The sequence below is a fragment of the Maylandia zebra genome, linkage group LG11 (genome assembly GCF_041146795.1).
Source record: "Maylandia zebra isolate NMK-2024a linkage group LG11, Mzebra_GT3a, whole genome shotgun sequence".
NCBI lineage: Eukaryota > Metazoa > Chordata > Actinopteri > Cichliformes > Cichlidae > Maylandia > Maylandia zebra.
Window position 1 is genome coordinate 17400444 of NC_135177.1, and position 26830 is coordinate 17427273.

At 43.5% G+C, this 26830-nt stretch overlaps 1 protein-coding gene across 2 annotated transcripts in view; it reads left to right on the top strand.

The window, feature by feature from the left end:
* Positions 1 to 589: 589 nt before the first annotated feature.
* The window catches only part of zfpm2a (zinc finger protein, FOG family member 2a), a 123074-nt gene continuing 96833 nt past the window's right edge, over positions 590 to 26830 (top strand). The window contains exon 1 of one of the 2 annotated variants that reach the window (XM_004541608.4): positions 590 to 1232. In XM_004541608.4, coding sequence (XP_004541665.3) covers positions 1193 to 1232 — 40 coding nt within the window. In that variant the 5' untranslated portion in view covers positions 590 to 1192. The remainder of the gene's footprint in view (positions 1233 to 26830) is intronic. The other variant, XM_004541607.4, reaches the window with a different exon arrangement.

Consider the following 26830-nt stretch of genomic DNA (forward strand, 5'->3'; position numbering starts at 1 on the left):
AGGCATGAGAAGCCGCTCACATTCTGACTGACAGTTTATCAACTGTTTATTTATCAGTGGGGGAGCTCTGTTCCAGAGTCCATTTGAATATATTTACAATAAAAAAAAGAAAAGAAAAAAAATAATTGAAAAAAGTTGCTTATATTTTTTTAAGTAATTCACCACGAGCACTTCATATGTTGTTTAGCAATTTTGATAACAAATATAAGTGTGTTTAAAAACCCAAACAAACAAAAACTGCACTGTATGTAACTTCTTTAAACTCTTGGCCAAAAGGTCAACATATTAAGGTCAGAGCATCCAAGTGCATCATGGGAGAATAAGCGGCCAAACTGAGTCGGAGTTAATCCTGGTGTGTTTCAGGCTCATTATTAAATTATAAATGCATGGCTCTCCCCTAAAAATAATCTTTAGAGTGTCAGTCTTTAAGATGACCAAAAGAAATGTAAAAAAAAAAAAAAAGGATAAAGGGCACTTAAATAAAGCTGGTGTAAAGCGGTAAGTAACAGAAATGTCCTCCTTCAGATAAAGCGGTAAAAATTGTGTTTGTCTGAATCAAATGATTAGTGTTTTGCTTATATTTGAACCTGTAAAGCCACACTGTGGAGGGGACCGGAGCCCCGCTTGTCTCCATCTCTGATTTTTATTTACCCCCTTAAAAAACCAAAACAAAAAGCAGGGCGCTAATTAACGGTGACGCTAATTAATAAGGGGAAGTTAAAGTAATTGTGGATCAAGTGAAGTTCACGAAGCCGCGGCTACGGTACCCGGGGAGGAACAAACCTTATCTTCAAACAAAAGCGCGAACACGCTTTCACCTCCCCAGTCAGTCCGTGCGGATCGCGGCGAAGCGCAGCCTCATCACGGAGAACGGTGCTGAGAAAGAGAGAGAGAGAGAGAGAGAGGGGAGCGAGAGAGAGAGAGAGGGAGGGTGTGTGTGTGTGAGAGAGAGAGAGAGAAAGCCAGAGCCAGAGAGACGAGAAAGATAAAGGAAAGACAGACGGAACGATAGACTTGTGCGTAAAAAGTACTGGTGCCCCCCTTCTGCTTCTTCTTCTTCTTCTTCTTTTTTTTCTTTCTAAATTTCCATCAGACAAAAAGAAAAAAAATCCAAACCGGCTGCTTGGATGAACCAAAACCTATCGATCTGTCAGCACTACACCTGGATTCACTGACCAGCCGCACAGCAGGCATGTCCCGAAGGAAGCAGAGCAACCCCAGGCAGATCAAACGTAAGTTTCTTTTTATTTCCTTCCCTCTCTCCGGTGTGCTGCAGCCGCCACGGCGCGTCTCCGGGCTTATTAGACTTCGCAGAATATCGCTGTGATAGTGACCACACTGGAGCTGATTCAGCAGCGCTCAACTATCGACACCCATGTGTTGCCTTGTCACGGTCCATATGCTCCGGTCTCCCTCCGCTGTGTGTGTGTGTTTTTTTTTTATTGTTAGTTTTTTTCAGAGGAGATGATTTCCAATCCCAAACCAACGGTTTGCTTCTCGCCGAAAAGTTTCAGCGCTTGCAAAGCAAAGTTGTAGAAAAATTGAGTTAACTGCTTGATGTTATTGCATCCCGTTATTCAGCCCCCTACTCAAGAAATGTGTGTGCATCACTTTGGCTAAATGTTGAGACTCTCCTAAGCTTTAGTAATTCAAAATTATAGGCCAGAAAGAATGAAGGTGCACCACCAGACTGGTGTAAAAGGCCAAAATGCTTTTGAATTGCATTACTAATATATATATATATATATATATATATATATATATATATATATATATATATATATAACAAAGTTTACTTCATATTCATATACATTCTTCATATTTAAAAAAAAAAAAAGTGCACTTGTCACACACATTTATTTGCAGGTGTGTGTAAATAAATTGTCAGACTTAGATATCAGCCAGCAGTATTGATAAGTGTGCATTGTGGCAGTGCTGCAAAAGAGCAACTTTCAGTTTTAACTAAACAGAACTGTTTTCTTTGCTCTGAGGAAAGTGTGCAGCGCGCTTTACACACATTTCAGCTTTTGATGAAATTGTGTACAGCTTTTATTTGTGTTTGCATTTACCTGAGGGGATTTTAATAGCGCTGTGGAACTTCATGGCCTGCATGAATTTTGAAAAGTGTGTCGTATTTACAATGTGTAATTTTAGCTATTTAAGATATTTTTAATTAAGAGTTTTCTGTCATATATTTTCTGAATTTCTTAGATGATTTTAAAGCGCCTGAAATCATCCATTTATACACACACACACACACACACACACACACACACACACACACACACACACACACACACACACACACACACACACATAGGCGGGTACATGGACTTAAACACATGTTCACCTGTGAAATACAGTAGTGTGTGTGTGTGTGTGTGTGTGTGTTCAATTTCTCCAGTGTATGCTGCTGTTGAAATGGCAGCAGACTACATGCTGTAGTTTGTAACATGGAAGTAGGATACTGTTTTGTCGACGGTTAGACTATAAGAAACAATGGTTGTGTGCCCATATGTAAGTGTGTGTGTTTGTGTGTGTGTGTGTGAAAGACAGAGAAGACAGAGCTCATATGCATGAATTCATGAGGGCATGTGCCTGTTGGTATACACGAGCGTTTTCTGACATTTGTACAACACAGATTCAGCAACAGAAGAGATTTTGTGTCGTCTTGTTTTCTGTTGACCTTTTAAATATTTTTGGGTTAAATGCAAAAATAAATTAAAACATATATTAAAAAAATAGACAAAGGGATCTGGGATTTATAAGCAACTCTAATTCTGGATTGTTCATTTAATTCCTGAACACTTACGTCACATCAGTTAATGAAAAATTGACCAGTTTAACGTGTTAAATATTTCAGTTTGTACTTTAAAGTGTGTTCTTTTAATTGTTTTGACGTATGGACCTAGTTTCTCCTCTTTAATGTTCAGAATACATCAGCTTCGCTATATCATTAACTTTCCATGGAAAATAAGCATTTTGCAGTGACATCATTTACATTTTCAAACTGTCTTCAACATCGCAGTGGTGGTGGTTGTGTTTTTGTCGGCATGCGCCACAAAATAAAAAATTAACATAAAAAAATTAACCAGAACCATTTCAAATCAACAAAGAGGCACGACAGCGTGTGACGTGACTGGCCCACTCAGTTTTTGGACCAATCCCATCGTGGCATCCGAATGTTTTTTTGTTGTCGAGCGAAGGAAGCCCAAACGCCAAGTGTGTTCCGCTTTCGTCACTGTGACCTGGCCTTTTTTTTTCTTTTCTTTTTTTTGGGCGAATTAGTATGTCATGTGTAAGATCTTGTTAATATGGAGCCAGAGTGCAGGCGTATAATCAAGCTTTTGGTTTGAAAGCAGAAAAGGTCACGAGGAGCCTAGATCCTCTCTCCCACCGCGGGAACTCTGGGAAAAAAAAAAAGGCCGAGGAGGCACTGCACGGAAAGTCAGCACAGACAGTCATTCTAAAGGACAAAAAGGTTGTTGGGCGCAGTACCCCCCCTCCACACACACACACACACACACACACACACACACACACACACACACACACACACACACACACACCACCTACCCACCCACCCCCTTCCTGCATACATTGGACTGTTATCTAAAATTGTGATTTATGCAGTATTTTAATATTTTGCTTATTCTTTCCCCTTGGGTGCTCTCTGAGCGGTGATAAAAAGGCGATGCTGAAAGAGCACCATTAATTTGCTCCGATGACTGGGGAGATAAGGCCAGATAATGGGAAAGATAAGCAGAGAAGATATACCATCAGAAACCCGATTATTACCATTAAAATTCCAGCCCAGCAATCTGCAGCTGGCTGATAATTCCTTCTCCGTTTCCACCACTTTGGATGATAAGGCAAAAAATAGTCACTCAGTGCTCCTTGATTAGGCTGCCTGGATATCCCGATAATACAGTGATAAATTATGTATTTTCTCCTCTTGTTTTTTTTCTCTGAAATGTTACATCTGATTTATATATATATATATATATATTCCTCTTTCTGTATCCCCCTCCCCTTGTTGGCTTTCCAAGAAAGAGGGAAAAAAAGGCCTCTATACTTTTATTGTAATAATAGTTTGATAGAAAGAGGAGATAGTGGTGAAGGTGTTTTGTGTGGGAGCACATATCAATGTTATCAGCTCATCTCCTGGGGCCAGCTGCTAGCTGCTGTTGTTTTTAGCCTTATCACCCCGTGCCAATATGCCAATAAATTGCCCGGATTGTTAGTCGTTCTGAGGCGGGTCAGGAGAATATGACAGGAATGATGAAAATATCGCTGATGCTCTGCGGATTGCGATTAGCTGCTGTAATATGATGTGTGAATTCCACCAAGCTTCTTCCTCTGTCCTCTCTTCTCCCTCCCTCCTTTTCCCTCTATGTCTTCCTCCTCCTCCTCTCCAACATCCCCCAACCCTCACCCCCCCCCCCCCCCCCCCCCCCCCCACTCCCCCCACCCTCAGCTCTCCCCGGCTGCCGGTGGTGTCCATACCTCTATTCGTAGTGAGAGGAGAAACATTTTGATGCTTAATAGGAAGGAAAGATATGAAGAGGCTGAATTGAAACCAGGCCCCCTCAGAGTAATTTTTCTGTAAAATTGCCCCCCAAAGTTTCACGGCGTTAAAGAGGAATCTGGATGATGTAGGGAGCGTGCCTCCAACCACTGTTTATGGGAACATATTGAAGCACCCTCTGAGGCCACGCGTGGACATCTAATGTCAAATGCGCTTATTAAACTGACTTAGTGTTCTCCCTTTTTACTGCTGTCTTCCTCTGTATGGACCGTCTGAGAATTCATGTTGCCTTCCCTCTGTGCTCTTTTGCTCAGCACACGACCAGAATGAAGCACCGTACTGTAGTGATTACTGTAAGCTTGTATAGCACCTGAGTGGCAAGTGCACAAGTCCCCAGAGCTTACCACTATGTTATACTGTCATGATGCTTAATCTACTCATGCGATAGTAATCTTACACCCATAAAGCTGCACTCTGCAATAATGGTTGTAATATATTTTTCTTTTTTCCTCTTTTGTTTTTCTTTTTACCCATAATTCCTCATGGATAAAGTTGGAATAGGGATTAGTGATGCAGTGCTACATATTGCTCTCCTGGCCTATTTTCTTCCATGCATTGTCTTACTGATATAGCGTATTTGTCATTTTTCTGAGCTGTGAGACGAAACATATTTCATTTACCCGCTTGTGTGCAATTTGGTTGCAATTGTTCCTGACCTTTAACTTACTGCAAATCCAACACACTGTGCACAGAGCTTTTTGGAGTACTCTTAACATAACGCCTGCTTTTCTCAGCTAGTCGGCTTGAAACTGAACCACAGGTTCTCTGCTAGAGCTAGCAGTCTGCTTTTTATCACAGAAAGCATTTTTTCCCATCTCTGCTCTACAGTTAATCTCTCCAACTCCTTAGCATAAGGCCACTTTATGTAACGTCAGCATGCTGTTTATCATATCAGGTGACATTTCTATCTTTGAGGGGCATTTATCAGAGGCAGATTACACTAGTAAGGGATAAGGGGAGTGTTTACTGAATTGTCTGCCAACATCCTGTATCTGGATTTATGCGTATGTGTGTATGTTTGCTTGTGTATACATCGGTGCATGTACAGTATGCTTGACGAGCATGTGGTTACGCGCTCTAGCAGAAGGATTGGAGCTGTTAGCTTGATGTATTTGGGTTGCTTTTTTTTCTGTCTCTCTCGCACTAGTACAGACTCCTCATCCATATTTCCCACAACTGAGCTCAGCTTTGCTTTCTTGTATATGGAAAGCTGTGGAAGTTGTAGTATACGCTGCATTTTCACCCTTGGCCCGCAAATGCTGGCAGCTCTAGCAGTCAGATGTTTTGGGGGTGTAAAAATCAAAAAATGTTTGCATGCCAGCCTCCCTGTATATTTAAGGGTCTCCCTTTCATTGGGTGACAATCACGGCGTGTCTCTCGTGTTTCTCTTGTTGATTTCTGTCAGAAGAAGAATGGTTGTTGAATGCCAACTTTCCCTCAAACATCTGTTCCCTGCCAATAACAGCTTGCGCCGTTGCCTCGTCTTAGCTGAAGGATCCCCAATTGCCTCCTCACTTTTGACACAAAACAACAATGCAGATGAATGTCATCTCCTTTTAATGCTTTTTTTTCTCTCTCCCCGCACTCATTGTCTCTAAAGTAAAATTGCTTCTTGTAGCTCGAGAAAGTCTTTGTGCTCACAGCACTGCTGTTGCTGCTTATGCTACGGCTACAGGGAGAGGAACGTGTAGCAGCTTCCTTTATGTTGAAAGCATTGCCCTGTGATGTGTCGGATGAGCCGGGGTTGGCAGCCGATGGACTGCCGGTGCCTAATCCTGCCGTCTCTGTGGCTGTAGCCCGTGGTGCCTGGACAGCAGTGTGAAATGTGGGCAGGGTTGCTGCGAAGGTGGAGGTCACTTCCTCACACAGTTTCCTCTTTATCTTCCTCTTTCCTGAATTCCACTGCTATTATTCCAATAAGCGCTGGTTCAAACTGTCACCATTGTGTTTTTATCCAGGCACACTGACGGTCCCTGATGTGAGCGAGACGTTAATTTTAGAAATGTCCAAATCGGAACCACGTTGCACTAACGCTCCTGCCGTTCTTGGATTTCCTTTTTTTCTTTTAATTTCACATTTCACTCCTTAACCGTGTTGCTCTCCGGTTATTTAGATTTTATATCAATGATGCCCACTGAGCCCTCGGGTAACAATTGACTTTCAGCCTGCTTTAAGTTAATAGCCTTGTCTCTACCTTGTAGGGATCAATATTGGTATTAATTAATCACCATTATCAAGAGCAGGATCTAGTTCCATTTGTTGTTACATCAGCAAAATATCAATAGAGAAAGTGGACTCCCTGATCGTCATGGCAACTTCATCTCTTAGGTCAAAGAGAGTTTATCTTATCTTGCTGCTGAGAGTGGCAAACTGCTCAGGAATCTAGTTTAGACTCAAAGATCATCGATTTAAGCTTCTTCGTTTTTTTCCCTTTTCACCGCCGCCTTTTTGTTTCAGGAGAGAGGGTGGTGAAAAAAACCCAACAACAACAAGAGAAAGGCAGCATTCTAATCACAACAGAGATGTAAGATTTAAATATTGATGTCCAAAGGCCATTACAGCAAAGAGGGCCTCTGGTCTCGCTGTTGTTCAAGTACGTCCTTTTAAGACCCAGACAAAGCTTTGATTATCAGAGGTGTCACCGTGGAGTATGTCTGTATAGCTGACAGTGTGGGACTGCAGCGGAGATCAGTTTCCTGCAGCCACGACCGCAGAATGCTAACAGATCTCACTCCACATCCTGGTGTTTCTACAGGCCTCAGCATACAGTGTGTTTTGGGGAAATTGCTGTATGTGAGGCTCATTATATTGCAATAATGTAAAGCTGTATTAGTGAAGCGGTGTTGATGACTGATTTAGTCTTAAGAGCATTTGTTCAGATAAAATATGAACGTTCTCAAAATATTCTCAAATGTGAATAGTTTCAGACTTTCTCTGTCATGTGAATAATTTTTGATTTTAGATTGTTGGTGCAGCCAAAACAGGACTTATGAGGATGTAAATGTGTACTTTTTGTGACTGCCATTTTCTTCTGTTTCCACTGGAAAGACTGAGATTTACAAGTTATGTAGATTAGGCCATAACCAGTAGAGGAAGAAGTATTATAATCTTTGAAGAAGCAATATTTTCAGGAATTGTTCTACATGGTTGTTCCATACTTTATGTTTTACTCATGGATCCTTGTGTAAGAATGTGTTTACTATCTGTCGGACGGGGAGGGTGGAACTTTCTTTTCCTTTTTTTAAGCATGTGATGCTTTAATGTTGCCTACATTATAGGACACATTGTAACATGTGTTTTGGATGTAATGTGGATAGTAACGAGTAACCGAGTCAGCTTGAGCTTGTCTGAGGGTCTTACCTGAAATCTGCAATATTATATCTTGGTTCATATTTTTCCAGTAAGGACCTTAACATTATTTTCAACCTGCAGTGAAGTACGAGCCTGGTTAGACATTTGCAGTGTACATACAGACTGCGGAGACTTGAGTGGCCTTGTTTGTATAGGAAGTTAGGTCTGGCTTGAGCTATTTAGGTAGCGACAGCTTGGGTGCTTGGATGTACCTCATCATGCTGCAAAATGCTCCTCAGGGTTGGAGCAGAGAGCAGGGGCACTGTCTGCTTCTTGCTTCTTTTTTTTTTTTTCTTCCTCTTTTTTTGCCTCCAGGACACAATTGCCTCATTTAACATTCTCCATTTGGCCCCAGCCAAGAGGGGAAATAGCCAGGGTGAGTAAGAGAGGCCGCCACACATCATGAATTCTTCTTTCATTTAACTTGCACGGTCCCTTTTCACCTTGGAGATGCACATGGATCAGGAATGAAGATACTGCTCAATTAAGGGGATTTCCGAGGTTGCTTCTGAGGTATCGCAGTTATTTTTGCGCCGTGCCGAGGTTTTGATGTACCATTGATATGGATATTGGGTTCGTCACATTCATGTGATGCTTTGACATCTCCAGAGCTGGAAGAGAAGCAACTCTGCCACAGCAGCAGGAACTTGCCTTCTTGCCACATGCGAGAAATAAAGTCCAAGGGTGGAAACCTGTCAGTCTTCAATTCCGGGCACATAAATAACTTTTATGTGTCTATTAAGATTCTTTTTGTTTGTTTCAATTTAATTAGCTACAGCGAATCAAAACATTTTCATGGAATATGTCAAAATTGATAGCTGGGTTTTTGACTGAATCTTGGATGAGGGAAGGGAAAGAGAGTGCGCTTGGAAATGTGACTCACTCTTTTTTTGCAGCAGGCATTGTCACAGCATGTCGTCAGCAATATACAGTAAAATTATTAGCCAAAGCTGTGAGTTTGACTTGCCATTATGTAACAAAAAAATTCTTTCAGGAAATAAAACATAAATGAATGGTGATTTAATTAAAACAAAAAGGGGGTAAAAAGAATTAAACAAAGAGAAAAGAGAGCGCATAATGAAAGGGGATGATTTGGTGAACACCATTTCCAGAGAAGGATAGTAGCTGGCACACCAGAAAGTGACACCCTAATAGCTGTTCAGTCTAAATCTCTAGCTTGGCAGGAATTACCGGGGATGTGTTGGGAAAAGAAGCGAAGGAGGGGGGTTAGTGCGATGCAGAACTTTGCATCAGGTTGAAATGCACCAGGCTGTATAGTTAAGGGATAGGTGGCAACAGGGGATTAAGTAACAAGCTTTTCAGTTCAATTTGTACATCAGCATTTTCCCCCAGACGGACGGCACAAGACGCGCAGCATCTTAAGGGTTCGGTGGAAAATCGCTAATGACAAAGCTTTGTAAATAGATAAACAATTTGTGTCAAATATGCTGAAAATATAAAGCAAACTTCAAAACATGTTAATACTTTAAAGAGGCTGTGTTTTGATTTGCACCATCGCAAAGCTGGTTAAAGCTGTTGACAGCGCAGCTTACACATCATGTGATCAGAGGGCCGCATCTGCCGGCGTGTGATTAGCGGGGAGCGCCGCAGCAGAAGCGGGCAGGACGGGGCGATACGCTGCGGCTGGAGCAGGTTGATGACGATCGATCGCGTTTTACTGTAAAATCAGTTTTAAGAGCGAGGCCGCGCGACACCGGCCAGTGACGGAAGGGACGCCACGCCGCAAAATGCGCGTCTCTTATTATCTCCAAAGCGGGCTTTGTGAAAGTGACAGAGTAAACACCCAGAGAGAAATGCAGCTGCTATTATTTCACAATCAGCCAATTTTCTTTTTCTGTGTATTTCAGAGAGCGCTTATCTAGTAATTACTAAAAACTGTTGACACTGAGCAAGTGCTGTAGCCAACTCAAATGCCTTTTTTGTCTTATGATATCAGATTGGATTTTTATCTCGGGTTCACACAATCACGCATCCCTGAAAACCAAAGATAACTGCCTCAAACTCCTTATTTCCAGCATGAGTGTCGAATTAAGAGGCTCATTTTGAAAAGCTACAATCATTACATCCTGTGTTCATTTCTGTGGCGATAATATTTTTTTTTTCCCTCCTTGCTTCTGGGATGTGTCTGTGAATCTCTGAGACATACATTTGACCATAATCAAGTTTTTTTTTAAGCTTCAGAAACAGGATAACAACTGGGTCAGATGATAAGCTCCAGCAAAACAGGGAAGGGGAAAAAAAATCCTCCTGTGATAGACGAGGAGAAAATCTGATTGATTGATGTCTGCTGGCTTTGCCACCATCACAAGCCAGTTGACAGTTAGTTTTGGGATCAGATGATTTCACTCTTAAGATTGGGGTTGAGGGGAAGCTAGGCAAATATGAAGGACACAAAGGTCAATGGCTTCTCTCCTCCTCTCTGTATCTATCTCTCCCTTGCAATAGCTTGCTTTGACAAACTGTAATATGTTGCTAAGCTTTGTGGCAGCAGGACACATGGTCGTAGTTTGTACAGTAATATCCTATTGCCAGTAATCTCACAAGGAATGATTGAAAGTGCTGGAGGAATCTGGTACTAGCAGAGACCCGTTGACATCATCAACTGCTGTGGACTGGCACATGTCTCCTGACTTGTTTGAACTGAATTTTTCCATGGGATTGAATAAGTTAAACAACAGCTTTGACTCGAAGTGAATCTGTTATTGTAAGCGGGATCTGATAAGGTGGCACCATATTACCAGTTTGTATAGCAAAGAGGCCAAAAATGGAATCGCCGGCGAGTGTTCTTCTTTGTGGTTTCGGGGGGAAAAAAGGCGAACATGGAACGGTGACAAAGGATGATTGGATGCATATTGTAAATAAACACCCAAGTCTTTCACTACCCCCCTCCCAAACCAACCCCCTACCCCAACCTCATTCTCAGACACTCTCTAAAGATGTTCCATCCAATATTTCATCCGCTCTTGCTGTTTAGATCACATATCACTCGGGTTGCTCTGGAGTTGACCCCTTTGCGGCAAAAGAACAGTAACACTTGGATCAGATTTAACCAAGACAAACCCAGAATAGGCCGTAATATCGCCAGTGTTTGTCATCTTCTTCCTTTTAGCCATTGTTACCGAGCTGAAATTTAATAAGGCGGGAGTTGGGAGCCCTCGGTGATGTCTGTGATATTTAATAGGAGGCCTCAGTTCCTGCGAGGGCCCTTCTCTAATAGTCATAACAGACATGTCCATTAGCTTTGTGTGGGTCTGCTTTCAAGATCAAGGTCTCACTTGTAATGAAGTGGCTATGCAAATGCAAGTCAAATTCTACTATTGTGAATCACTTGTTTTAATCAAGTTTTCACTGAAAGAAACGCGGGGCCCATTCAGAGCCACTAACCAAACAATAAAAAAAGGATAATCCGAAGACAATTCCCATCCAAATGGAACCGGACATCATTTAGGGGAAGAGACAACAACTCTTTGTTTGTTTGAAGTGGTTGATATGACAACCTTCTTGTCAAAGACTCAGGGTGAATAAAAGGGATTTGTAATTACCATAATTATCTCTTATATGTTTTCACCTAATGATGTCCATTAAATGGCTGAGGCTTCATTTAGAGGCTGCCTTGCTGTAGGTTGGCATAGACTCATAATACAGCATGTTACATTTCACAGCGCACAAGTAATGAACTTCTTTCATCGCAGATGTTTATCGTGCAGTGCTTCTGGGGCGAAAAGCCAATATACTTCAGCTTTTTGTTACAGTTGGATTATAACAATTCTCATAGTTCCCACTTATCTTTCAAATTTTCTCTACATGTGATATCAACCCAATTGGCTTCATGTCTAAACAGGATGGCTCTCTAATCTAGACCGCTGTTCGTTTCATGTAAAACATCTCATTTTGTGGCTTAGGCTGGTGGCTGTCTTATCGTTACATAATTCGCTGCCCTCTCCGTGATTCTTCTTTGTGGCGATTTATTTAAATTCCCCCATGTTTATATATTTCCTGTCTCTTTTCATTCCGAATGATTGCCTTTCATAAGCTCAAAGGCTCATCTTCAAGACATTTGGTAACTTTACAGATATGAATTCACAGTAGGGATAAAGAAGGGGTGGGATGGGGGGCTATTTTGATGGAGAGCAGAAGAAGAGGGAGGAGTGTTAGTGCATGTCCGTCTCTGTCTCGAGGCCTGAATCCAGAGGTTGAACTAACTCTGATCTGCAGTACAGATATAGCGCTCTTAACCGTGCACACCTCAGCAGGTACAGTGTTTGAGAGACCATGGCGGAATACGTGTGTGCTGTTCTGCTCCGGCACTAAGGCCCCTCAGTCCTGCATGTGGCTCCGCTCCTGTGGTTGCTTTGGTCTTTGTCTGCCACCTATCAGCATATCAGCAGTGTCTCTGAAGCCCAGTTGTATAATGCACCATTTATGGCTTTGTGGAGGGAGATGGCGGTCGGGCGGCGGAATAGCTCCAGGCCTTCCCTTCAGTGAGTGGATTAACGGCGGCCTGCTTTAGCGCACTCTACCGCGGTGTGAAATCGGCCCCGCTTCGCCGCCGAGACTCTCTCTCTCTCTCACTCTCTCTTTTCTCCCTCTCTGTTTCCTCACCTCCATGCAAAGCCTCTCCCAGCCATCTGTGAAATGTGGAAACTCTGTGTCTAAGTTGAGTTCAGATCCCATCCCCTCCGTCAAGCTGAGGCCAGGAAGCAAATGGGCAGGCAGTCGGCGGAGGGGGTTTTGCGGGTGGGCGGGTGGGTTTGGTGGGGATAAGTAGGAGGAGGAGGCTGGTGGTGGTGGTGCTGGGGGGGATCAGCTCACTGATGTCGTGCCGCGTGTGCAGGAACCCTGCCTGTTCTCCGCGGGCGAGTTGGAGGAGGGTCCAGGCCTGGGTGCCGGCCGAGAGATCTCTGGTTCCTGCTTGCAGGTCCAAATCCCCCCTCTGTGTGTGTCTGTGTGGAGGCGAGGTGGTGGCACAGCTCCCCTGAGCCCCTGCCCAGTCCTTTGAAGATAAGATGGTGATACAGAGTCCCTTTCGGTACGTCGCTAACCGATGGTCTTTGTGCGACACACATGCCTCTCTCCGTTGGAGCCTGCAGCTAAAACACCTATGGTCTTTACTGAAACGAATTGGCCGCACGGCCTGGGGTCAAATTAGATTATGAATGGCTGACAGAATCCTAGATCATATGTTTAGGATATTCCATTTTTTTTCACCATTTTCATGCTGATAAGGTACAGTTCTGCTGTGGCTGATATTGTATTTCTATTTGATTTCCCTCCACTGAGAAGAATCACTTTCAGAATTGTCCCCATACTCTCTGCTGCTGACTTAATTTTTATTTTTATTTTTCAGTTTTCCATGGCAACTAGTTGTCATCTTAACTCTGCTGATTTCTCTGCTATCTGGTGCTGTATTGCTCTTGATCATGACAGTTTTTTAAACATGCTTCTCCTCTGCATTTATAACCACATTTTGTGGCACTCACAGGCCAATTCTCCCACTTCTGGCTCTCAGCACCAGCTTTTCACAAGAGCGCCCATCATAATCAGGCTTTTGAATTATGAACTCAATATTCCCTTTACTCATTTTTTTCCTCTATCCTGTGACTTTGGGGTTCAGATCTGTGCATAATGTCTTATGATTGCATGGCATTATGGTGGTTTTGGAAAGCCGAGCGGAGGTCCAGCCACGCATCATCTTTCCATAGACAATGTGGATCTCTGTGTTTCTCTGAGCTCATCAGGGATGGGGCGTTGATTGCTTTTTGATACCCCTCCAATGTGGATGAGGTCCTGCATACATCAGCTAATTAGAATGTACTTACAGTGTGTGTGCTTTTTGTGTGACAGACCCCCACAATTGTCATCAGATCCTCAGCCCAAGTGCTCTAACCACACTCGATGAAGCCTTTATCAAATTCAAAAGAAAAGCTATACAGTGCAGAGCTGGGGCTTGGCCATGTGGGGGTGAGGGTTGTGTGCGCACGCTTGTGTGTCTGTGTCTGTGGGTTTTCATGTCAGAGAAAAACAAAACACTAAAAATGAAAAGAGACTGCACAATGACAGGAGTTATTGCAGTAAATTCGACTTTAAAAGCCTCTTTATATACAGCAAGTACAAGGAAAATCTAATGACAGCTGCTGTATGTAAGCTATAAAAAGATGAGTATGTAAGAGAAGAAACCTTCCTCCTACTGTTCCAGCCCAAGTCGAACATACTGGAGTTAACTTCATCTCACTGTAGTTATTGATGGCCGCTTTGCTAGAAGCCCTAAATGGATGGCACAGCAGTAGGAGGGAAGTTGCAGCAGCTAATTAGGCTTCACAAATTAGTGAGTGGTATCATTCTGTGCACCTTGATGATATTAGAGTTTTTACAGGGAAAGTTTTGCCGTCGCCTCACTGGCTTTTTGGGCTGCAGGGTTTTTTTTTGGAAGACTGTATTAGTCAGGCGCCAACAACACCTAGTTTACCCCCTCTCTCTGCCTCACACACTCACAGACTCTCCAGCTAGTCTCACCAAATGCTTTAGCCCATGCTATGATCTGAAGGTGCTGGGGCGTCGCTATATATTTCATAAAGGCATTCTATTACACCCCCATGGCTCGTGGGGAATGGTACACTGTGGTCTAGTCCCCAGGCAGCTGAGAATAAAGTGTAGGACGTGGCACTGGAACAGAAATCTAACTGCTGTTTCTTCAGGTAATCTTGACTTGGATCTTAATTCCAATAAAGTGTTATTTTTTTTCACAGCATAAGCCAGATCCAAGCAAGAACACTCCACTCGGTATTTCTTGCAGTTACACTTTATTGAATATCATTTCAGATAAGAGGTGTAATCCTTTGGGGCGAAGTGATGTATATTGACCAGCTCAATGATAGCGATACAGTGCATGTCTCTGATGTGAAAGTGGTAAATAACGATTTGTGTCATCGGCTCAATCATATGTGGAGGAATATTGAAAACTCTCCTTATTTTTGTCAGTTTCCAACTTTGCCTGAATATTTCAAGGAATGTAGAAAGCTATGGTGGGTAGGTGCTGCACTGGTGCAGAGATTTGCTCACATGTTGTCTGCTGACAAGGTGGAAGAAGAATTCACATTTTACACAAATCCATTATAAAGGTAGTTTTCAGAAACTTTTCTGTTCAGTTCAATTTAACTCAATTTTATATATATAGCACAAAATCATAACAGCAGTCGCTTCATATTGTAATGTAAAGCCCCTATAGTAATACAGAGAAAACCCCAGCATATAGACAGCCCCTTATGAGGAAGCACTTGATGACAGTGGGAAGGAAAAACTCCGTTTTAACAAGAATAAACATCCCACAGAACCAGACTCAGGGAGGGATGGCTGTCTGACAAGACCAGAAAACATCACTTCATCAGAACTGCCTGTGTGTATTTTGACTTTACAGCATAAACAAACTGGATTCAGCTATAAGTTGATTATCCTCTTTTCCCCCTCCTATTAGGCCCTACATTGTTTACACACCGGTGGTGAAACAGCTTTAGACAACATAACTGCAGAAACCTTCCTTGTCAAATGAAAATGGGTCTAATTTTGCAGATTTTTTTTTTAGACATCCTTAGAAAGTAACTTCAAAATATGTTTAATTTCACAATGGAGGAAGATACAGTGTTTACAGTCTTGCATTGAAATGCAATCAGGAATAATAAAGCTGCTATTAGAAGTCAAACTCGAACAGAAAGTGGGGATTTTAAAAATCATTACACTGTGGTCTTATATCACCCTGAGCAGTACCACGTGAGCTGGACGTTGTGTTCATCAGCACAAACATATTGGGATGGCACAGTTTCTTTAACAGTGTGTCGCTGCGCTTATCAAGTAACTGGAGGTTTAAGTGTGATGCTATAGAGAGGAAGGCTGGCATGCTAATAATAGCCACTGCAGTCTGAGTAAAGGTTAGCTGTGTTCCACCACAGGAGATGTTTGCTTTGGTACAAATTTTCAGAATTTTTATTTAATCATGTAACTGGTTAAATTTAGTCATTTCAATGCAAAGAAGTGACTTTATTTGTGTTTGTAGAGAGCTGCTGTTACAATAATTATTAGCTTTGGCTGCCAGCCGCCAACATCAGGAGAAGCCCATTGTCTTGCTGCGAAGTGTGCTGGAGTTCAAGCAGTGAGCCAGGTCACTTGGGTCAATACCACACTGCTACAGTCTCACCTCTCAGAGTGACTGGGTTTCTTCCATCAGCAGAGAGCAGCCCTCGTTGCTCCCACACGGTTCATTTCATCAGGGTCTCTTTTATCTTGACTGCCCAGGCCCGTGACCCTTGAGCACTGATAGTCCAATAACAGTGCAAGAGAGCATCACCGGGGCATTGTGGAGACTCAAACAGAACTTAACTGGGTTAAGTTTTCTCTCCCATTAAATTTAGTGTGTGTTGTGTTTGCATGTGCGTGTGTGCGTGCTGGTGCATTGATTTGCTGACCTGCATGTGTCTCTTGAACTGTCTGAGAAAAGTTCAGTTTGAAAACTTCAAACAGAGTTTACTGGAAGGGAACATGAATGGTGACAGATTTAGCATGAAATATGTATCATGAATGAAATGCAAATTTATATTTGAAGCTTTTTAAGGAAAAAAAAACAACATATAGAATATGCCAAAAGCTGCGGTGGAGCTAACACATCTAATTCTAAAACAGAAGAAAGAAAGGGCCGGCCGTTAACGCTCAGAACTGTTCAATTTCATGAGCCCGCAGAGAGGGCCGTGTTTACTTTTCTTCGCACAGAAGAAGAGAAATGAATGCTCTGGGTTGCCTGTAAAGACAAACATGAAAGGAATCACCAAGAGTTCTTTAGGCCCTTTCTCTTGTGTTGTGTGTAATGCAACTTCTTTACTGCCTAGGTAGTCTCTGCCATCTGACTGCCGTTTGAAGTCAGCAGAAAGTCGACAATATTTGCTTTTCAGCAATTCTCGCCCACTGTGTCTCTCTGTTGCTTTTGAAAGTGTGACCAGTATGGAGTCTCTATCAGTTCACTTCTTGGAAGAAATGGCTCAAATTGGGCGTTTGGTTCGCTGGTGGATTGATGATGAGGTCCTTGCATATGAAGGGCTCATTGTTGTGCTGGGGGAGAATGTGATGGACAGCTACAGGTGATGGTGGCGGAGCAGGGGGAGGAGGAGGAGGAGGAGACGGGCAGTAAAAGGGGGGGAGGGAGTTGGATGGTGCAGGGAAGCCAGACTGGCCTATTAGGGAGTGGCAGATAGCCTCAGCTCAGACCTGCTGGGGTGTGATCTCACCAAAGAAACCAGAACGGGCCAATCTCTGTCATAACTCTCAACCACCAAAGAAAAGAAAGTTAGAGAGACTGAGCAGAGGGTTTGACAGATAGAGAAAAGAGGAAAGTCCAGACAGCGCCAGGAATGCAAACACGTTTGTGTTAAGAAGTCTTCCCCCCCTTGTCTTTTTTTTTTACCCTGGGCACAGCATCCATCCATGCATCCACTGTCTTCTGCTTATCCAGTTCAGGGTCCTCCTTTTTCCAATTTGATGAAGGAGGAAGAACATGTAACAAATAAAACATCTGACCAATCGTTTATTGACAGCTGTTAATAGTCAATCACTATGGAAGCACCAGCATCTGGTGCTCAATCTATGCTTCTTCTCCTGTGCTTCCCCTTAATCAAGCTCCCTCTATGCTCTGCCATTAAGCCGCAGAATTTAGAGGAGCAGTTCATTTCCAGTACACTGTACATACTGTTTTCCTGCTTGAGAAATTACATCCTTTGTGGATTTGAAGCACAGAGTGCTATTTCTAATGGCATTATCCAGCGGTTGCGTGTATGAAAGCCGCTCCTTCTCTCCAGTGGAGGTGCGTGTGGGTGGGTTAGAGGGGGGAGCCTGCGAGGCTGCTGAGACCCCCGGCGTTATCAGCACCAGATGCAGGTTGACTTCAGACTTTCAATGGAAGGTAAAGAGAGAGAGGAGGGAAATTAATGAGAGCCATAAAACTAGCAGGATAAATAATTAGCCAACTGGTCCTGAGATCCATCCCTTCATTTGCAGCTGCAAATAAATACCCACATGCAAAGTTTTGTGTGTGTGTGAGAACTAGCCTGATGCTGTTAGCTGTGGTTATATGCATGTTTGCTTTTTTTAAGATCCAGATGTTGTCGATTTTTCTGCGTCCTCCCACCTTCATTTTTCACATGTGTCTGAGTGACGGGGTTCCTTCTGCCTTGCCATTGATAATTGGCTTGGACCAGTGGCTCCTCTAAATGTGTGAGGCACAGACAAACAAGCAAAAAAAAAAGGTCTATTCAGCTGTCATAGCATACTTCATAAATCATCTGGATGAGAGAGTGTCATATTCGTGTCCACTTTTTTCTTGGGCTAATCAGAAGGACATAATGTTGCTTGTTTACTCAGGTCTGATGTTGCCTAGTTGAGCTTCTAAAAAAAATGAAGGAAGAGAGTGGGGTGTGAAACACTTTGCTTTGTGCAGATACTCAAAGCACATTTATGTCTAACAAGTGATGTCATCTGCCTGAACTGATTGCTCCTTTGCTGTGTCCTCGTCAGGATCAAAGCTCATTTTTGCTGCATTAGAGGACACTTTGTGCCAGTGTGCTGTGTGCCGATCAGCGGTGTTTACATGCAGTTCACTCCCCGAGGATTTCGTATTATTGTTGTCACACTGTATGGAGCGCAGCCACTCGCATTGTTCTAATACACCAGCGGTAGATTTGAAAAGAGCTGAGCAATCACTGAAAGACTTACATTATCCTGCGGTCTTTGATCGCTTTTCCGTTTGTCTGTGCTAAGTAATCTTCCCCTCTAATCTCTTTCACAGATATAAATAAACAAGTAATGCTCTAAATGAGAGAGAGCACACGAGTGAGCATCCAGAGGATTATGGTAATTTGTGGATAAACAGAGGTGGGTTTTTTTAAAGTGACTTTTCTTTATTAGAAAAGTTGCTTCTTTAAAGAAATAATCTGTTTTCAGCCCAGTAAACCCGGAGAAATCAATCAGTAAATTGTATTCTGCACGATGAAGCGATGACGTTTTCATTTACTTCTCAATAAGGTTTGCCTTCGTGAATGTCGAATTCCCCTGGGAATTATTTAGATGATCTCGATTTCCAAGCGTTTGCTCGCCACTGATTTAAAGTTCTACTGTAAATAAAAGCACTAAACCGCAAATACCTTCCAAATCAACGTGACCATATTGCAGATTGATTTTCGGACTTTGCTCTTTTTTTTCTTCTAATCTCTTCCAACTTGACATTTGGAAAGTCAGAAATCAATTATGTCTCCTTCCCAAATGAAAGGCGGAAAAAAAACTAGTATATGACTTTAAAGTCAGCCTAGCTCGCCTTTGACACGGCGCATTACAAAGGGAAAGGAAAATCACACTGCATACCTGATCCATAAAAAAAAAGCCTTTGAAATGGATTGCTGGGTGGGATCCAGTCTGGCACAAGTCATGGCATTGATGGCACAGCCCCTGGGCGCGCGGATACTTGGCCCGGACAAGACGGTTGCTGGGACCATATCAGTGGGCACTGGCCCATCCTCTGGGAGCTCCTAAGCCATGCCGTCTGAAGAAGAACTGATGGGGTTGGCAGCACATATGGGCATGCTACGGGGTTTATTTCAGTCAAAAACAGCCCGATGTTATCGCCTTCAGTCACCAGTGCAGCGGTATCACCGAAGCTTAGAGAAACGATGGGGCATCGCAAGAAATTAAAGAAAACCCATCCTGCTGGGGATTAACTTGAAAATAGAAACTTTTTCCCTTTGTTCCACCTGCACTGCTTTTAAATCTTAGGTGCTCAAATCTAATTGTGTGCCACCATTTCCGCCCTACACGTTGTGTTCAGGTGACAATTTGTTCCAGCTAATTGGAAATGTTGCGTGGGCCCTGCCTGCGCCGAGCATCAGCCTATCATGAATGACACTGATGTGATAAACATGGATTCCACTGGCTGCCGCTGCTTTTCAAGCCAAGACAGGAAGTTGACAGCTGCAACAGTTTTCAGAAATAGTTAGTTGATAACCATCCACGGGGTAATGAAACTTCCACCTTTGATGAGAAGTTGAAACGAGACTGTTTCACTGTTGGCTTGGCAGAACATTAGACATGGCTGCGAGGCAGGCAGAGGCCGACGAGGGATCGAGCCGTTTTAATAGGGCTCATCCAGAGGTGACGAGAGCACTGCATGCACTGAACTGGAGGTGTGAGCCGGGGCTGCCAGTACATATCTTTTGTCTTTCATTATCTTTATTTCCTTATTATTTTAAATGGCCGGTGTGTGTGTGTGTGTGTTTTTTTTCTCTCCACTAGAAGCTTTTTTGATATCCATTTAGATTGGGGCTTCATTAAAAAACCTCAGACAATGGAGTGACTTCTAATTAAGAAGCGCCGCATCTGGCCCCTGGCACCCTATCCCGTTGTTCCATCTATTTTGCTGGGGAGAATTCATTTGTTTCTTAATTAAGAAAAACACCAATAGCGTGAAAAATCTGCTTATGGTACCTGAATCCTAATTAGTTAAATAGTGAGGGGAAGGGGAAAACACATTCCAGTAGCCCTAGAAATGAACTCAGAGCTGATAAAAATGAACTAACTAGCCTTGCATAAATCGAAGCTGGGGAGAAAGTGTACCATCATTATGGCTAAGACAATATGCAAACTATCTTCAAAGAAATCAAATTGCCGGAATGTTTTCATTTGCATGTATTAACCATTAACATAATGAGGAGAAGTGACATTGGACCCGGATTGTGTGTCTGTTCGGATTGATAACTCTGCTGCATCTGCAAATAGTCTCCTCTGCAAAATTATGCTAGCAGTCAAATCAGTGCTGAACTGTGGAGGGAGAGGGAGAGTGATGGAGAGAGAGAGAGACACACATGGATGGAGAGGGGGGAGAGACAGAAAGAGAGCAAGAGAGAGAGGAGAGTGGAGGCTTTTGCTTTTTTCGTTTTATCAGGGAGCTCAGTGCAAACCTGCTGCAGTGTTGAATCGGAGCCATCATCCTCTGACAGCTATCCTTAAACAGGAAGGTGCCGCGAGTCATTGTCTCTAAGGCTCTGCGGAAAGCTGCTCTGTGTGTGTTTTTGTGTGTGTGTGTGTGTGTGTGTGTGTGTGCGCGCGTGTGTGTGTGTGTGTGGGGAAGGTATGGGTTGGGGGGTGGGGGCACAGAGGATGTGCCCATGTGGCTGCTAGCTAGAGACAGACCTCGAGTGGGCACACTTCACACTCCTCACCCCCACCTCCTCCCCCTACCCCAAAACCGTCTCATACATATCGGACACATGCACGCACACGCCTGCACGCGGGGCTCGTGTGTACACGTGTCACCCCCACCAACACCAACACCGCTATTTCCAAAACACACACACATCTGAGTGCTTCCAGGATACCAAAGGCTCACTTATCTGTTCCGCAAAGACTTACCATGTCCCACATTGGTGAGTTGTGCGGGCATCCGGCCAAAACCACTGTGCCCCCCCCCCCAACCTCCCCACTGCAGGCGTCATGCAAAACACTGAACTTGTCTTCAATATTCAAAATAATTTTTCCAACATGCTATTTCCCAGGATCAGCCTCTTAGGTCAAATTATTCAATTAAGTGTCTGTTTATTACTGATACCAAAGCTGGGTGGCGGTTCTACTTATCACCTTTTTTGCAGATTGGTGTTCTTGCAGAATACCACCATAAAGATTGCCTTGGCTGTAATTAAAATGGCACAGAGACAAATTTGGCGCAGGGCTAAAGACATGGGGAAATGAAGGAGGTAAGAGGGTGGGGAGGGGGTGGAATTGCAGGGGCTACGTTCTGTCATCCGGTTGGGAAAAAGTTGAGGATGTGCAAAGTAGCGAAATTGCCATCGAGGGCACTACAGTATGCCACAAAGGAGCAGGTAGGAGAGAAGAAACGCAGCCTTGCTGTGGCGTTGTCGCCGCCGTGCGATTGCGTGGAGGGAGCGGTCAGGGAACGAGGCTGCTCTCCAGTGGGTTTGACTGAAGCGAGCAAACAGGAGTCGGCGGTTGGTTTGTATGGCAGAGCTGATGCTGTTCAGACGTCCTAAACGCCAGCCGGGCTCGCATCCATCCACGGGCCTGTGTGTTTGATGAGCTATTGGCAGGCTGTGGGGACACGTGTTCCCGTGCCTCGTGGCAAACATACCTTTCACCGTCTTTGACTCCACCAGTCTGTGTGACTTCTCGGGGAAAAAAAATATGAAAGAAATCAAAGCGCCAATAAGCTGAGGGGTGTTAAGCCAGAGAGGAAGGGTGGGGGGGGGGAGAAAAAAAGAAAAGAAAGACCTGAGCGACTTTGGATTTTGACAGAATCTTCATGTGCTCTCTGACAAAAATTTGCATTGTTATCGCAGATAACCGGTGATGTTTTTACTTGGTTGTACATTTTTGTGAAATATGTAAAACGTAAACCGAGCCTCTAACGATTCCCTTAATGACGCGGATCTCGCTTTTCTCCCCCGAATCGCGTCTTAGCGGGCTTCTCAGTGCAGAATGTCTGATATCTGAATATTAAAAGGGAGTTTCAAGCTCATCTGCAAATGTGATTTGCACATATCACACTTCTGCAGTCGTCAAGCTGCTTCATCGCCAAGCTTCTGAGCAAAGAAGGCTGGGGAGGGGAGGGACGAGGGGGGGAAAAGAAAGAGAAAGATGCACATATGGGTTGCTATTGATGTATTCCATTTCTGACCTAATTTAAATCCCTGCCAACAAGCTCATATGCATACTGTACATTTGCTAAATTACAGAGTGTAAACCTTGCCTTCTCACGGAGACAGGTGTAAACATCGATGTTGTCATAATGCACCCGCAGTAAATATGATAATCACGCGATCCTGCAATAGAGCACAAAATAATTTGGACATCATTTTGATGCCTGAGGGGCCCAGGGGAATGGCCTCCAGAACGAAAGGTGGCCCATTGACATGCTATACACGCCAAGATATAATTATGGCTGCCTGTCTTTGTTCCTCCCAAGCTTCCTCTCAGAGCACTCGTAATTTGCTTGTGATATTTTGCTATTCTTTACGATTGAGTTATTCTCCGTGGACTCGAGTATTACACGGGTGTAAATGAAGATGCAAAGAACTTGCTCTCCTGCCAAATTCCAAAGTTAGGAAAGTCTAAGTTTAATATCGAGGCAGCCAAGCCGATGCTGATGGGAGGAAGTCATTTTGCAAAAGCCCGATTTGAAATTTTATTTATGGGAGGGGGGGGGGATCCTGACACGTGATGATTTTTTTGGGTGCCTGCCCCGAGTGTCATCTCTGGCTATCTGTGTGGGACTTTGCTGATAATAAGGGGCAACGCTAGAATATCTTTAGGGTATGCAGTGTGTCGAGCTGCGGTTTGTTGTCATGATAATCCCCTCATTTGTAATGTTGGGATCAGCAGGTTACGCCTCTCCACTTGCCTGCCATGTCAAGGCTCGGGACTGGCGAGGTGGATTGTCATTTCTGAAGCAATATTTTGACAGCGCCTTCACTTTGCTCGTACGCTGCGGCTCAAAGGTCAGAGCTGTGCCACTTCCATTTACTGTGTGTGAACACAATCCCTGAGGAGTGCAGCGCTCCACTTCTCCCTCGCACGTAGTCGTTCTTTCTGCCTCTCACCATTTAACTCACTTGTTTTAGGAGATAGATGTCAGGGCTAGGCCCACACAGGGGTTTATAGTGGGTCTGAAGCTCCCAAATTGAAGGCCAATTACAACTTATAAACCTTTATAATAGAGTAAATGGAAAAAGGCAGCTCTGTTCAGTTTACCTCACTGTGATGCCTGATTTCCCTTACTGCCATCTCTCCAATTAGAGTTTCGTAAAGACAGCCACCGCTCCCTCAGTCAGCGCTGGTCTTGCCTGCCTCATATCACACACGCTGCTACGTTCTTCTTTTTTTGTAAGAAACATAGTGTGGTGTGATTGTTGCAAGTGCACAATGTCTCAATGGTGTAGCTGTCATCCATTTTCCTGTGTGCTCAGTGCCACTTCGCAGACACAGAGGCAGGTTGTGTCAACCAAATAAGGCACTTGTCAGTAATACAAAAAGACATTGTTGCTGGTCCATTGTTACCTGCTCTGCCAGCTATCATATAGAAAGTGATGGAGTGACGGTGTTTTGGAGTGCGGTGGCGGCTCCAGAGCCCTCGGGGGTATTATGGGTGTAAATCTCCCTCACACAGTTCTGCTCCAGGCCAAGGAGAGCATCATCATTAGCCGGAGCAGATGGAGGGGCTTCAGCGCTGTTTTCCTCCCTCTTTGCTGTCGGACTGTATGCTGGAATCCCCCCCCCCCCGGTTTGATACAATGCAGCGAGCGCATGAGGAGCAACAGCCGAGCCCAGACAATGAATGATGAAATCCACATGAAATCAGATGAAAGCTACAGTACACGCGCACATACACACATATGTACCCCAGGAGATTGATTTATCATTTATTTGTGAAGCGATGATAGCGGAGGTTTGGTTAAGTGGCGTTTCTGTGCACATGTTTGCGCACTTTTATGTCGGTGGCAGAGAAGAAACATGGAAGATGGGGCTCTGATAGTGATGCTGGTGATCTAGATCAGAGAAGGAATGTAACTGTTTTGAAAAATGAAAACATTCAATATTTTTACAGTTGGAAGATTTGGAGACTTTATATTATAGTAAATAAACATGTTTTGGATTGCACTTTGTACATGGGAAACCTTTTGTCGAGGCTTTTTTCTCACAATTTTCTGGTCTTCTATTGGATATATGAGGCTGTTCATGTCTTGATCCCTCTGATGGTAATATGGGAAACTTTTGCATCACTATAAATCTGTAAATTGGCCATTTTTACACTGGGCTGGACGGTGGCTAGCGCCTGATAATTTACTAGAACCCAATATCAGCCCGATACAGTGTAAGAGTTTACGCCTGTTTCCAAGGAAGCTAATCAGTGCAATCATTTATCAATGAGGAGTATTTATCTCCAGCAACCTAGCTCCTCATTGATGCAGTAGTATTTCACAGTGTGCTAGAGGCCTGCTATCCAGGGAGCACAAAGTATGTGTGTGTGTGTGCCTTTGTGTGTGTGTGTGTGTGTGCTGTCTGAAGCACTGGCAGAATCCTAATCTTCCAGCAAGAAGCTTCACATGGCCAGATCAAGAATTAGGAGGGAGGCAGAGTGGGGGAGGAAGGGGAGGAGGAGGAGGGGGAGAAAAAGCCCATCTCGGTCTGTGTTTTAAAGGACAGTGCTTTGAATGTCATTTGACAATTTCCTTTTAATTAGAACTAATTTACAGAAAGATGCCCACCAGCTAATCTTTACAGGATAATTAACTTCTATTTTCTTTACTTTTAATTAAAAAGTGGAAAAGATTTAGCTGATCCATAAAGAATTGTTCTTTTGAAATGTTCATCAGACTTCACACTTCTTTTGGCATTGGTAATATTTAGATCCTATCTGCTGCTCACAGCCTCCACTGAGTTATTGGAATGATTTTCTACCCCCCTTATCCGAGGTATTAAGAAGTGGAACTATCAATAGTAGAAATAGGAACCAGAGGCAAATTAGAATTGAATTAATGAAGAATTTATTGCAAAAGAACCCCCCCCCCTCCCCCCCCATGCTTCATAGCACTGGAATGAAATTGACATCTTAGATATATCCATTTCATAGAAATTCCTTGATGAGAAAATATTGTTTTATCTACACTTTTTTGATACGGTAATCATTTTTCTTTTTCTGAAGGCGCCCCATTAAATTCTTTGAAACGATGCTCGACTGAAAGCTAATTGTTGCGGAGGCAGTTTTAGCATTTTAAAATATCGCTACAGTATTTTAGCCCCAACGGGCTTGCAGGCCACTGAATGTGATGAATATGATGCTTTCCACGTCAGACGAAGGCATCTTATTAAGCACTTAACAGACAGTCAAGTGCCCGGTGCCTCTGCAGAATGAAAACTCCCCGAGTCTCATCAGAGCTGCTCGACAAAAGTCTTTTTCTCGCCACTGTTAGCACCTTCCAACAGACTTTACTTAGTGGAGATAAAGTGAGCCAATATGAGGTGAGCGTGCTGTAGACAGAGCCTCCACTCGTCTGCAGACGAGCCAATGGCTGAAGATGGATGCCCCCACTTAACCATGATAGCTCCCTGGAGGAGCCTCACTCAATGGCTTCATTAAAAGTGAACGTTCTAGTGAAAAGCTCGCTTATAAACCAGTAATTAAGACCACACATATTTTACCTGCTTTGTTTCAGCTGTCACATGCAGTGTACAGGCACATGGTTAACTTTTATTTCCTTATAAGTAACAGAATGACACTAATAAATCACTCAGCCAGAGAGGGAAGCAAGTGTGTAACAGGAAGGACTTAAATCCAGCACACTGGCCACTTTAACAGCATTTTAATCCCTTCGTTGCACCTACAAAGCAAATGTTACCCTGCAAAAAGAGGCATTAACTAAGCCCATATTACTTGGAAGACAAGCTCAGTGACTTTTATGGACCAAACGTTGTACCAGTGTCCACTTGGACATGTGCGCGTCCCTCTGTAAGCTCTAGAGAGGCAAGTAAAGTCAGTAGAGTGTAGCAGGACCCAGCTAACTCCACAGAGAAACTGGCTGGCATCTGCTGAAGCCCTCGGGCACGCTCAGAGGTGCCTCCAGCATTTTAATGGCATAGTCAAATGCCAGCATGTTTTCATGCCATTCCAATTCAAATTCATTGGATAAAGAAGTAAGAGCGTGTTATTCCTCTTCAACGGTCCAGACAGAAACACTGGGCGCAACAACACAGAACTTAGAAACTCCGCAAACATGCCGTGGATCCAAAGCTGTGTCTGATTGGAATAAGATACTCGACTGGAATTATGTTAACAGT